Consider the following 13,500-nt stretch of genomic DNA (forward strand, 5'->3'; position numbering starts at 1 on the left):
TCTGCATGCTTGGATTAGACATATTGTAGATATTTTAGACATATTTAGTAGCACCTACTTATTTAGTATTACCTACTTTAACTTTATTAGACAATTTGCAGGATGCAAGCTCTTGCTTTCTAAAGAAAAAAGCCTGAACAAGGAAATAAATCTGCAATATATTTAATGTTTGTATTTTAGTTTAAGATACCCTTTAACACACAATCAAAACTTTAAAAAACATTTCATGTAACAAAGACTTGAGAATGGCTTGAAGCCTAAAGTGATTGTAAAGTCTCGTTTTTTTCTTCTTTAAAAATTACAAACATGTTATACTTACCTGCTCTGTGCAGTGGTTTTGCACAGCAGCCCAGATCCTCCACTTCCTTCGGCTCTCCTGGCCCCTCCTTCCTGCTGAGTGCCCCCACAGCAAGCAGCTTGCTATAGGGGCACCCGAGCCGAGTCACAGCTCCCTGTGTCCATTCAGACACGGAGCCTGGCTAGGCCACACCCCTTCTCTCTCCTGATTGTTTAATTGACTTTGATTGACAGTAGCAGGAGCCAATGGCGTGTCTCAGCCAATCAGGCGGAGCGTCCTGGATGGCTGAGGAACTCATGGACATAGCTGGAGAGAGATGGGTCTCAAGTATTAGGGGGTGCTGGAGGGGGGCTGCTGCACACAGAAGGTTTTCCATCCTAATGCATATGCAACCCCTTTAAGACTAATATTATTTTGCAGTCCCACTTTTTATCTTTTTTGCCATCTACAAATATTGTAGTATGATTTTTTTGCTTAAAGTGTTTCTAAAGACTCTGCGCAAGAAGGTAAAAAACCTTCTGTGTGCAGCTTGCCCCCCAGATTCCCTCTAATACCTTCAGCGATGTGTATGAGAGCTGCTGCTCTGCTAGCTCTCTACCTCCTCACTGGCTGAGACACAGCCGTGGGAGCCAATGGCTCCCGTCTTGCTTCTACAGTGTGTAGGCCTAATTATAAATCTAAGAGGGACCCCAATGTAAGGAGGAACTTTGATGTAAGAGGGGCTTTGATGGGGACCCCAATGTAAAAGAAGACTCGGATAGGACCCTAATGTAAGGGGGATCCTGTTGTAAGGGGGAATCTGATCTAAGGGGGGCTCTTTTTTTTCTTTCACTGATCTACTTTCTTATGATTATTGTAGTAGTACAATTGTGTCAGAATGACTTCTTTAAAAAAAATCACCAGCTAAACAACATCAAAAAGGTCTTATGAGATTATATTTGTTCTATTAGATCAGGGGTCTCCAAACTGTAGAAACTAATTACGCAATCTTATGGGGACCCTGATGTAAGACCTGGTTCACTCTCTTGCAGGTTTGTGGCCCGAGTTTGCATGGGCACGGAAGCCCCATTTATTTGAATCGGCTGCTGTGGCTGTGTTTCCTGCATGAAAAAGGTGCTTGCACATCTTTAAAAATGTGGCCACAAAAGCACCATGCCATTTTGCTGCGGTTCCCACATCTGCAAACACGCTGTGGGTTGAGATGCGTGGGGGTGCCATTAAGAATGAAGAGCAGCACATTTTGTCTTTGGGTGCGGGAACAGATGTGATTCCCACACCCACAACCACCTGCCAAAGTGTGAACCATGCATAATGCAAGGGATGTAAGGGAACCCTGATGTAAGTGGAGACTCTGATGGAGAACCTGGGGCAAGTTGTCAGGGGGAATGCCAATGGACAGGCTGATGTAAAGGGGGATGTTTTACCTTTTTTTTGCTCATCTACAAATGTTTTACTATTTTTTTTGTTTAAGGTAGATGTAATATTGTAGCAACATGATTTCTTTAAATAAAATCACCAATAATGAGAAGAAAGCAGAGCTCAAAGAAGAGGGCATAGACCTTGAAACGCATAAGGTGCGTCCCTATGAATGGACACGGTTCCAGTGGCGTACTGGGATTTGTGTACTTTTGTGAGTACATTGAAATAATTGTTTTTATCTAATAAAGAGTTTGTACATTGTTACACTGGGCCGGTGCACCTTCTTCTGTTTGCATTTCGGTGTTGGTTTTCCCTGACTTGAAGTGGGCAGCAAGGCCCATGTGGTGTGCGATTTGGAGGACCTCAGTGGTGGATAATCTGTCCTCATAGACTACATTCAAAAGGAGTCTGCTCCGAGTGTACATTGTCAGACTTTCTTGAGGGCCTTTCCAATTTGAAGCGCTGGCAAGAGTTTATGTTTTTTCTGTATAAAACCACCAAATTTAACAACACTAAAAAAGTGTTCTATTAGATAAAATCTTGTAGCGGCCTGAAGTATGGAGATTCCTTATCTGACAGCTGATGTTCACAGTCTACACTCCCCCTCCACCCAACAACTGATGTGCACAGTCCTTGCCTCCCCCCAAAAGCACCCTGATCTCCCCCACCAATGCTGTAACCAGCACCAGCACCAGCATAGATTTCTCCTACTTACTATGTACTATAACCTGAATTACAGAGCTAAGGGGGACCCCGATGTAAGGGCAGACTAGGATGTAAGGAGGGCTCTGATGGGGATACCGATGTAAGTGAGGACACTGAAGATTCTCTCCTCCAACCTCACCCCCAACATTCAACACGTCAACATCCGATCTGCTAAAATCAGACAGATGGGGAAACTAGTCCCAATCCATCTGGCAGATCTGATGACAGTTGGATGGAAATGGACAGGCCACCCACAGAGGAAAGTGGGCTGTGGAGCGGAGCAGACACGGACCTGTCATCCACCTGCTCAGCGGGGATCAGCAGACAGATTCCCCACTGAGCAGACGCGTTCGTCCGGCTGAAAGGAGCCTTATTTATTAATTTAATTATTATTCAAACTTCTGTAAAATATATGATGTGACCCTTGTACTAAAACGTTTGGAGATCCCTGTATTGATCATGTGTATATTTCACTGTTCCTCATTCTTGCAAAAATAGAGAATGCAAATCTTCAGCATATGAGAGTTCATAAAAATGTGCGTGTGAGTGTTTTAATACTTAACTTTTCCAGTTATGAATACTATAACTATGGTTTGTTTCAGGACCCTCAAGGTTATTTGCTGAATAACACTAGGACATCTCATACCATAACAATGGAATGGAAAATACATATGCTACTACCAGAGTCTAAAGAAGGTCGATTATCTCAGGGCATTAATATTTCTTAACTTTAAGTTTTTTCTTACTACCATACTTTACATTGTTGAAATTAGGTCAATCTTTTAACACTTGTGCCTGCTACATTATTTCCTATACCCTGTGTAACCTCTCTCCTCTTTTCTCCGGGATGAGTTGTTTCACTTCTGATTCTTTCCATATAGCTTAGGATTTCCTGAGGTTCCCTCATACCCATGTCTTTGCATACCCACATGATATCTTCCTCACTGGCTACCAAAATGGAGCGCACAGTGGGATCATCGGGTCCTCTTTCTATTTTTCTATCTTCTTGTGGTATTATCGATTTTAAAGAAGGCAATCCTGGCTTTTTAGCTTCCAAGCAGGCTCTAGAGTGGCTTGCAGGTGTAGATAATGAGCCAACCTGAGAGTTATGACCACTAGTAGTCTCAGGCCCTTCTGAATTTCTCACTGGGTGGAATGTACTGGTGAGGCTTTGTGGTCCTGTCTCTCTTCCTTCCCACTGTTCTCTTTCTTCCTCTTCTTCCCTTACTGCTCCCTGGGATCTTGGTCCATTAGCTTCATGCCCATCCAGCCATACCCAGTTTGGTGCCTCAGGATTCCCAGGACCTTCTGGTGCAGATTTTTTTCTGTGTCTCCTTATAAAAGTCAGACAACTAATAAAAAACAGGAGGGTTAGCAAAGAGAAAAGGGCTAGAAGCCCATAGAGTCCTTCTTCTAAGCCAGGTATTCCCCAACGGGTTGTGACAATATCATCAACGCCAGAAAGAGATTTTTCATCTTCAGAGACTGTGTTGTCACTTCTTAGTATTATGTCACTTGTGCCAGGAATAACATTGTTGACAGATAAGACTGTATTACTATCCTTAGAAGTCAGATCACTGTCACTCTGTAATATGTCATTTCCAGGATATTCACCACCATGGGTTACATTTCTTGGGAATATAATCCGGACATAGCCAGCACTAAGCAGTCCTGAAGAATCTCTTCTGCATCGCTCTGGCAAGTAAAGAGAAGTACGCAGCAGGGGCCCTTCACCTGGACTCTCAAAAATTAATACAGGCAAGGACCAAGAGTGTGCTGACACCACCGGTTGATGAACTGATAAAATATGGTCATCTGATGATACAACCGATAATGATAATTCCAGAGGATCGTAGAGGGTTAATGGTGCAGCTGACATGTCACTGAACATCAACCATACAGACATAACAGATTCCTGTGTGAAAAAAAAAAACAGAATTACATACAAGGAATAAAATTAAGAAGACTACCTACTGAAAAAAATCTCTGGCAACGTGTTCAGTGAAAATATGTACAGCTTCATCTGAAAATAACTTGTGCCTACAAATATACTTGAATTTACTTTAAATATGAGTAAAGTGTACAACTGTATCTAACACGCAAACACAATGTCCAAAGACAGTAATCAATGGTAGCAGTCAAGGAAAATTGTTTTAATTTTATCATGATTTTCTGGTAACCATAAGGATACAAACTTAGTTAAAGTAGAAGTAAAGAACTAAAGGCAAAACTTTTTTTTTTTTTTGGATAGAGTAAAGGGGGGTTATCAAACTGAACAGATTTTTTTTTTATCATCTTTGTCCCATTGGGGAGATTTGCCTTCACTTCCTGACCCACAGCCAAAATTAAGGAAATCCCTTGGTCTCCAGAACTAGTGTTTACATTGGAAGATCTCTCCTATTACTTTTCTGGGGAGAACCCAACATTTTTGTCAGTACCTGGATCACCTGCTGGTGGCACTGTGGTTCCCAGAGCTGATGGGCGCAGTTCCAGTGGTCACCAGCGGTGGAGGTCACATGCTCACTTGTAATGAGTTTGGTTAGAGCAGAGCCAAAGGCGGAGGATACACACAGTGCAGCCGCTTGTGTAAGAGATTCTGTGTCCAGCATTACCTGAGCGCATCCAATTTCCGTTACTTGTGTCTGATAGACAAGCATCTTTTACATTGTTTTTATGTGAGTAGATCTGATTTTTAATAAATGTGTAGTATCTACTGTATATGGTATTACATTATGTGGTACCTTGTTTTTTTATGAGATACTGGCTGTTGCTCATCTGAAGCTGACAGAGGGCACACTGAGAGAAGCCGACAGCCAGGATGCTGCAGTTTGCTTGTGAGATAATGTATGCCTGAATACCTTAATTGAAAAAGTTGGGCAGATTATTTTTTTTCACATTTTTTATTTTAAGAAAAGAAGGCAAGAAAGTGAACATACATAAAACAAATAGATTGCTCGAAGGAACTATTAGTAACTGATCATCAAAACAATAGACTTGTACTAAAATAAACAAGGAATGGACTCATTCGGTCCTTTAAATGTATAAATTAAACAAGAAAAAAAGTTACCCTGTCCCAACAAAGTGAATTGAGGGGGAAGACCTCAGAGGGTAATGACTTGGCATGTCATGAAGAGGCCCTGATCCAGGATCCCAAAGTGGAGCGACCCTTGGAAGAAACCTCATGTATCAGAAAAATGCCTTGTGTCCCCTAATACCGGACAGGGTGGTACTCCTGTTGATGCTCAAGATCATACCAAAGTGGCCTTCAGAGTCCATATCACACAAGAAGTTGTCCTTACTACACCCCTTTTGGGGAGTACCCAAGGAAATAGCCCATTGGACATGGGCCAGGCTTTAAAGTGTTACATCAAGGCGACTCCTGGCATCAGAAAGTCGGGGGGACCTGTTTGTCATTCCAGGTGGTGCGCATAATGATTTCATAGTGTCCACAAGATAATTGCCTCTTAGTTGGTGAAGCTCAACTCCTTCCTTGGCCTACAAGTTGAAAGGGTTGGCTGTGCCAGGGGAATCACTGCACTCTCCATTAGAAGGGTTGGAAATAAGGGGGAGAGGGAGACGCACCTAAGTGTAATATTATAAGACCACAATTTATTGCACAAGAAAATGCACTTACAAGATAGAGGAGATAACACGCATATCTGTTGTCAAAAACATCTTTCTCGAGGGATGCCTGCTATCCAGTTTTTCATCCAGGGTCCAAAGGTGCTGTGAGAGGCTGGGTTGGAACGCTGGAGGCGTCCAGGAAATCCTGGCGTAGACCGCACTGGAGGAAATGACGTAACCGGATGGGCAGGCTCTGATCATGGAGAGGACAGAAGAGTCCTAATTCCTAAATAATAAACTATGGCCACTATGGGTCATCCTAGGGGGATTTTGCTGGTCCTTGTGAACTTGGAATATGTTGTGTATTGCCTGAATTGCCCATGTGGCCTGTTTTATGTGGGTAGAACCATCCGCACCCTTCGTAAGCGATTCGGTGAGCACCGACGCTTTATTGACGAGGGCTGCGACAAACACAGTGTTCCCAAACATTTCTTGGAAAAACATCAACAATCTACAGTTGGCCTCAGAGTGTGGGTGATTTGAGGCAATTCCCAGCAGTTTAGCCGCAGCAGAGCGTTTTAAACATTTATGCCAACAAGAACATTAAACATTTATTACCTAAATACTCTTACCCCCGGGGGGGGTTAAATGAGGAGATTAAAATTCTCACTATACTATAAAATTCACAGTATACTGTATACTATATATTTCACACCATATTATAAGATGCAGTTTTATTATTTAGGAATTAGGACTCTTCCGTCCTCCCTATGATCAGAGCCTGCCCATCCGGTGACGCCCTTTCCTCCAGTGTGGTCCACGGCAGATAGCTCAGATTTCCTGGATTTCCGGCACGCCTCTAGCGCCCCAGCCCAGGCTCTCACAGCACCTTTGGATCCTAGATGAAAAACTGGATAGCAGGCACCCCTTGAGGATGATGTTTTTGACAACAGACATGCATGTTATCTCCTCTATCTTGTAAATGCATTTCCTTGTGCAAAAAATTGTGGTCTTATAATACTACACTTAGATGCGCCTCACTCTCCCCCTTTTTTCCAATTGTTCTTACAGAGTTATAGGTCACACTCTGGGGATGGCTGCCACCTGAACTATCAACTTATTCTCAGTTGTCATGGACAACATATGCCTACATCAAGGACTATAACACGTATTGTCGTTACACTGCAAATCTATCCAATTGTTATGTGCTGTCATGTTTTTATTCTTTTGTCACTAGAAAGGTCTCGACCTTGTGAGTGGCAGCAGGCTGAGTGTTCCCAGAGACGATCTGCAAAGCAGCTATGCTGATGGCTTATATTACCATCCTTTACTAATATTGTAGTGAAGTACCCTGTATGGTCGTTACCATACGGAAGCAGTCTCCCTATGCATAGGCCTGGTTGGGAGTGACATTAGAGACAATAACATCTGTCGCGACTGTAACGGCACCCCAAATGGGACAGGGGTTAAAGCCGTTTAGGAAAAAAAAAGCTCTGTTTGAGGTTCAAAACAGGGAATGAATCTTTATTGCAAGCACATGGTAACACATTCCTCTTCAAAATACATCCCTCCCAACAGGGTGGGAAACAGGGTGGGTTAAATTGTCCAATGACAAGGGTGATACAGGTCAGGTGTGTTCAAACTTCTCCTTTAGTAAACAGTCTTAGCGGGGGGGGGGGGGGGGTTGCTGGGGGGGTCCCCCCCCCTTTCCTCAGAGCAAGACACTTAAGTAATCCCATAATAGGCAGCCAGACTGTCTACCAAGCTCCAATCCACATCACCACAGTAGCAGACTTAATTACCACAATAGACAATAGAATGCAATCACACCCCACCCCATCACAGCAAGCTTATAGTGCACAACAGCCAACACACAATATATACAATGTATACCACATTGAATCTGACTAGCACAGATCATAGTGGGGTTCTCATTCACCCTGTGCCCCTATTAGAGACACAGGGTGATCTACACATAAGAGGCATCGGGAAAGCTGAAACAGGAGTATCTCATATTTTCTAAAAGCTTCTGGGTTCCACGGTCCCTTCCGTTGCATCTCTCCCCTTTCGGCAGGAGACTAACACAGGAGGAGACCCCAGACGGGTTGACTCCGAAGTTAGTCCATAGTTCCATTCCTCTAATGCTGGTATCCACACAGTACCCCAAATAAATTTCTCCAAACAGAGCATTACTCACCCAGCCAACCTCTGCCTCTCTCAGAGAACATACCTGCCGCTGGGGAGAGGCCTGGACTGGCCCTTCTCCCTGTAGTCCTTTCAGCCGCTGGAGAGAAGACAGGGTGACTGGGCTCAGTTTGTCATGCTGTTGGGGATCTGGGCCAACTGCCCCCCATCCCTGGGGTATACAAGTGGAGACTGAAGTCCCATCCACCGATATCGGCTTAAGCGGCCAGTAGCATCCTGCCCTGCTGCCAGTAATTCAGCTAGGAGTAAAAGCTTTACAACCTCAGCTTGTTGCTGGAGAGAGGAGCCAACTGCCCCGGCTCCCTGGAACTCCACAGTTGTTTCCGGTGCTGGGCAGAGATTGGTAGCACTCTGCCCTGTTGCCAGCACTTCTGCTGAGGATTCCACACCATCTGCTCTGGCTAACTGTTGGGGAGGGAAAATGGCTGCTTCTCCTCCCTGCATCTCTGAAATCCACTGGTAAAGAGGAACCATCACCTTCTCACCTCGGGCCTCCAAAACTGCCATGGGTGTAGAGCAGGGGTTTGCCGTACTCTGTCCTGCTGTCAGTAATTGAGCAGGCGATGCATAATCCATAACATCCTCTGAACAGTCCATTAAATCCATACATTCTGTAATCTGTGGCTGGGGAGATGAGCCAACTGCCCTAGCCCCCTGGAACTCCACATCATCCGCTTCGGCTTTATGGATGGCAATCTTCAGATTTTCCACTGCCGATTCATCAGCCAGGATTTCAGAGTTGTCAGCTGATATTTCCTCATAGTCCCAGGCAAAGGGAGCTATAACTAGGTCTATGATTTCTGATGGAGGGTTAGGACCATACTGTGCCAGTCTTAGTTTAACAGCCCGATCAAAACTTGCCTCCTCAGGTGTCCTGTCTGTTATGCTGGGCCTTTCCGTTATGTTGGGTCTTTCAGCTCTATCCATTTCGACGAGTTCTGCGATAATGTCCCTTTTCTTACAGTTGTTGGCCTGCCTGCCCCGGTTCTCCAGTAAGTCATTGAGGGAAGAGAGCTTTAGCCATTCATACTGAGTCTCCATTGTCCTGTGTCCTCTTGTAGCTGTCCTTTAAGGCTGTGGAATCATCCCACTGCTGCCACCAATTGTAACGGCACCCCAAATGGGACAAGGATTAAAGCCATTTAGGATATTCCATTCCCGAACCCAAGACATCTATCAACACTCCACAATCCAGCGAACACGACCCATACGAATCCCCCCCATTAACGAGACACACAGCTCTGAGGTTCAAAACAGGGAATTAATCTTTATTGCAAGCACATGGTAACACATTTCTCTTCAAAATACATCCCTCCCACCCTTGGGAAACAGAGTGGGTTAAATTTTCCAATGACAATGGTGATACAGGTCAGGTATTGTGGAAAGCATATATACATCTTATTTGTTTCTGTACCTTATAGCCAACACTTCTTCATTCCACAAACTCACAGACTCTCCTCTTTGTAGCTTTCTTTTCACCAGAGTTTGTGGGAAGCCCCTCACTGTGCCACATGCTAGTGTTTGCTTTAGGTAAAAATTGCAAGGTCCATAAAGACATGGATGAGTGAGTTTGGGGTGGAGGAACCTGACTGTCCTGACTTCAACCCGATAGAACACCTTTGGAATTAATTTGAGCAGAGACTGCAAGCCAGGCATTCTCGTCCACATCAGTGGAACTCACAAATGCGCTTCTGGAAGAATGGTTAAACATTCCCATAGACACACTCCTAAACCGTGTGGACAGCTTTCCCATAAGTGTTAAACCTGTCATAGTTGCAAAGGGAGGGCCAACTCAATATTGAACCCTGAATTTTCTGCAGATTATTGTCTTCAGATTTACCAAAACCATGTAGTGCAAGTGCCTGCCTAATTGCATACAAATTAAAACTCGTAAGGTTTGACCTCATATTATATGGTTTTGGTAAACCTGAAGACAAAAATCTACAGAAAATCTAATAGTGTGTATGGGGTTCCAAGACTGGGATGCCAGTAAATTTCAAGTGTGTGGTAAAGGGCAGGTGTCCCAATACTTTTGGTAATATAGTGTATATGTATATATATATATATATATATATATATATATATATATATATATATATATATATATATATATATATATATTATCTATTGTCATTATATACCTCGATTTACAGAAACAAAAAGGTGTGTCGTAAACCGTATTGGTTGGGGTTCATCTGATGTAGTGGACTTAGGCAAAGTTTTAGTTGTTTACTGTTGGAAGGCATCTTCCACAAGGATATACTTTATCCAAGAATTTGTCGGTAAGGAGTTGGCCTTGGGTCTGGTAGTCCTCATCCTGGGTACAATTGCGGCAAATCCTATGAAACTCACTCCTGGGCATATTGTTAATCCACTTGGGATGGTGACAGCTTTGATAATGGATAAATTCATTTCCTGCAGTAGGTTTTATGTAATTAGTGGCCTCTATACAAGAGTCACTGTGGTACAGTTCCAGGTCCAAAAAGGCCAGTCTGTCAGGATTGACCACATGGGTGAAAGAGAGTCCCAGATTGTTATTGTTGCAATGTGATACAAACTGTGTCAGGCTGTCTCTGGTGCCATCCCATATGAGCACTAAGTCATCGATATAGCGCCCATTAAAAAATGATGTTGGCTGAGAAGGGATTGTTTTGTGAAATGTACTGGAATTCCCAATACCCCATAGTGAGGTTTGCATAGCTGGGGGCAAAATTTGCCCCCATAGCTGTGCCTTGGGTTTGTAAGTAATAGTTGTCCTTAAATTCAAAGTAATTATGTGTTAAGCAGAATTGCATAGCTTCCCGTATAAAATGGGCCTGCCTAGGGTTAATGAGTGGGTCTGCAGAAAGAAAAAGCTTGACTGCCATGAGGCCTATCTTATGAGGAATTGATGTATGAAGGGACATGTTTACCATCTCTTAGTGACACTTTCCATGGAGGCAACAGTAGGTAGTCCTGGTGGGTTATTGGGGTCCTTATGAGGAAAGAGAACTCTGGTTTTGAGATGATTTCATCTGAAAGAGCCTTATTTGCTAATCCAGTAGCTTCACGGGTGTATTGGAGTAATGGGTCCTGAGTTAGCATAACGTATGTGTCATTATCTGACAACAGTCTCATAGATTCACGAACATTGGCCCAGATTCAGATAGGTCAGCGGATCTTTAGATCCGCGTAACCCATCTGATTTACGTTACGCCGCCGCATGTTTTTGAGGCAAGTGCTCTATTCAGAAAGCACTTGCCTGTAAAGTTGCGGCGGTGTAGCGTAAATCCCCCGGCCAAATTCAAATTCGGCGGGTAGGGGGAGTGTAAAATTTAAATCAGGTGCGTTCCCGCGCCGAACGAACTGCGCATGTGCCGTCCGTAAACTTTCCCAGCGTGCATTGCTCCAAATGATGTCGCAAGGACGTCATTGGTTTCAACGTGAGCGTAACTTATGTCCAGCTCTTTTCTGAATCGACTTACGCAAATGACGTAAAATTTCAAAACTCGGCGCGGGAACGACGGCCATACTTAACATAGGATACCCCTCACATAGCATGGGGTAACTATACGCCGGAAAAAGCCGAACGCAAACGACGTAAAAAAAATGCGCCGGGCAATCGTTCGTTTCTGAATCGGCGTAAATCCTCATTTGCATATTCGTCGCGGAAAAAAAACGAAACGCCACCTAGCGGCCGGCCTGGAATTGCAGCCTAAGATCCGACGGTGTATATTCTATGAATCAGGCGCATAGATACGACCGACAGAACTCAGAGATACGATGGCATATCAGGAGATACGCCGTCGTATCTCTTTCTGAATCTAGCCCATAGTCTGTCCTATTTAGGACTATGATGGCTCTGCCCTTATCTGCAGCTTTTATAATGATATTATGATTTTGGGCTAATGTGTCTAAAGCTGTTTGTTTGGACCTGGATAGGTTGGATACTTGTTTTGAGGTGGAGTTAAAAATAGATTTTGGTTTAAAATTAATATGTTTTCAGCTGTTTGTCTGCTTTTTACCCACTGATAACCAGCTAGTGCCCCAAAACAGTGTCCCAAAGCATATTGTCATACAGCTGTCCCAGGGAACATCTGGCACATCTGCCCGTCAACAACTGGCACATTTGCCTGTGATCATCTGGCACAACTGCCTGTGATCATGTGGCACAAACTGTCTGTGATCATGTGGCACGTCTGTCCATTATCACCTGCCACAACTGTCCTTGATCATCTAATACCGAGGCGTAAGGCAGGGTTATTGCAAGTGGGAAGGAAGTGGGCGTGCTCCATGCAAATGAAGGGCCGGCCGTACTGCGCATGCACGCACGAATATGCACCTCACTGGGCATGCTCAGAACTCGGGCTGGCGCAATCAGTGAGATAGGAAAAAGGCCAAGCAGACTTAGTGAGATACGCCCTGTGAATAAATAGCCCCACACAAACGCACTTCCATTGCAAAAGTACATCCCTGTGTTCCCTTTCCTAAAGCAAGTTGCTTTTGCTCTGTTGTCTGTTGGTGTTTGTTGGTGAGTGTAGTATTGATAGATAAAAGATTTATAGAAGTAGGAGGTTGTAGTAGCTGTGTTTTTTTTCTGAGTGTTTTTTCTGTTTGTTTTTTCTGTGTTTGTTTTTGAATTTGTATTAGCTGTCTGCTTGTGTTGTTTGATTTTGGTGTCTTGTGTTTGCGGTTTGATTTTTGTGTGTGTTTGTTCTGTGTCTTTTTGTGTGTGTTTGTTCTGTGTGTATTTGTGTTTGTTTGTTGTGTTAGATTTTTGTGTGTGTGTTTGGTGTGTTGGGTGAGATGGCACCAAAGAGACGAAAGCTTAATTTTTCGGTGCGAGAAAAGCAAATACTTGCCAGGGCGATCAGCCGATTTGGGCGATATTTGCATGGCCCTGAGAGCCGGGACACCCCCCCCGGCCAGGAAGAGGGCGATCATCCAGGAGATAACTGATCAGATCAATGCGGGGGGGAGGGCGAGGACCCCCAGTGGGATAGCTAAGAAGATCAATGATCTCAGGAGCCTGGTCCATGACAAGATGGTCAAGATAAATGCCCATGCCACGGGCACTGGCGGAGAACCACCCTGCTCCGTCAGGCTGACTGAGGAGGAGTGGGCAGTGGCCCGGTGCTTCCACAGACAACAAGTGGTGGGCCTGCCTGGCTTTGACTCCGAGGAGGGCGTGAGGACAGGTAATTTATTTTTTTAATTTATCTGGTGAGTAGCATGTGTGGGTGGGGGAAGGGAATATGTGCCAAGTGTGTGGATCCTCCAACCTGTGAATGTTTTGTGTCATCCACAGATGGCCAGGAGATTGCTGGGCC

The 13,500-nt window shown here is 44.2% G+C and overlaps 1 protein-coding gene across 1 annotated transcript in view; it reads right to left on the reverse strand.

Moving 5' to 3' along the window:
- Positions 1-489: 489 nt before the first annotated feature.
- Positions 490-13,500, reverse strand: part of LOC120909124 (transmembrane protein 132A-like) — a 215,861-nt gene continuing 202,850 nt past the window's right edge. The window contains exon 11 of the mRNA XM_040320787.1: positions 490-4,337. Within this exon, the coding sequence (XP_040176721.1) occupies positions 3,192-4,337 (1,146 nt within the window). The 3' untranslated portion in view covers positions 490-3,191. The remainder of the gene's footprint in view (positions 4,338-13,500) is intronic.

The sequence above is a fragment of the Rana temporaria genome, chromosome 8 (genome assembly GCF_905171775.1).
Source record: "Rana temporaria chromosome 8, aRanTem1.1, whole genome shotgun sequence".
NCBI lineage: Eukaryota > Metazoa > Chordata > Amphibia > Anura > Ranidae > Rana > Rana temporaria.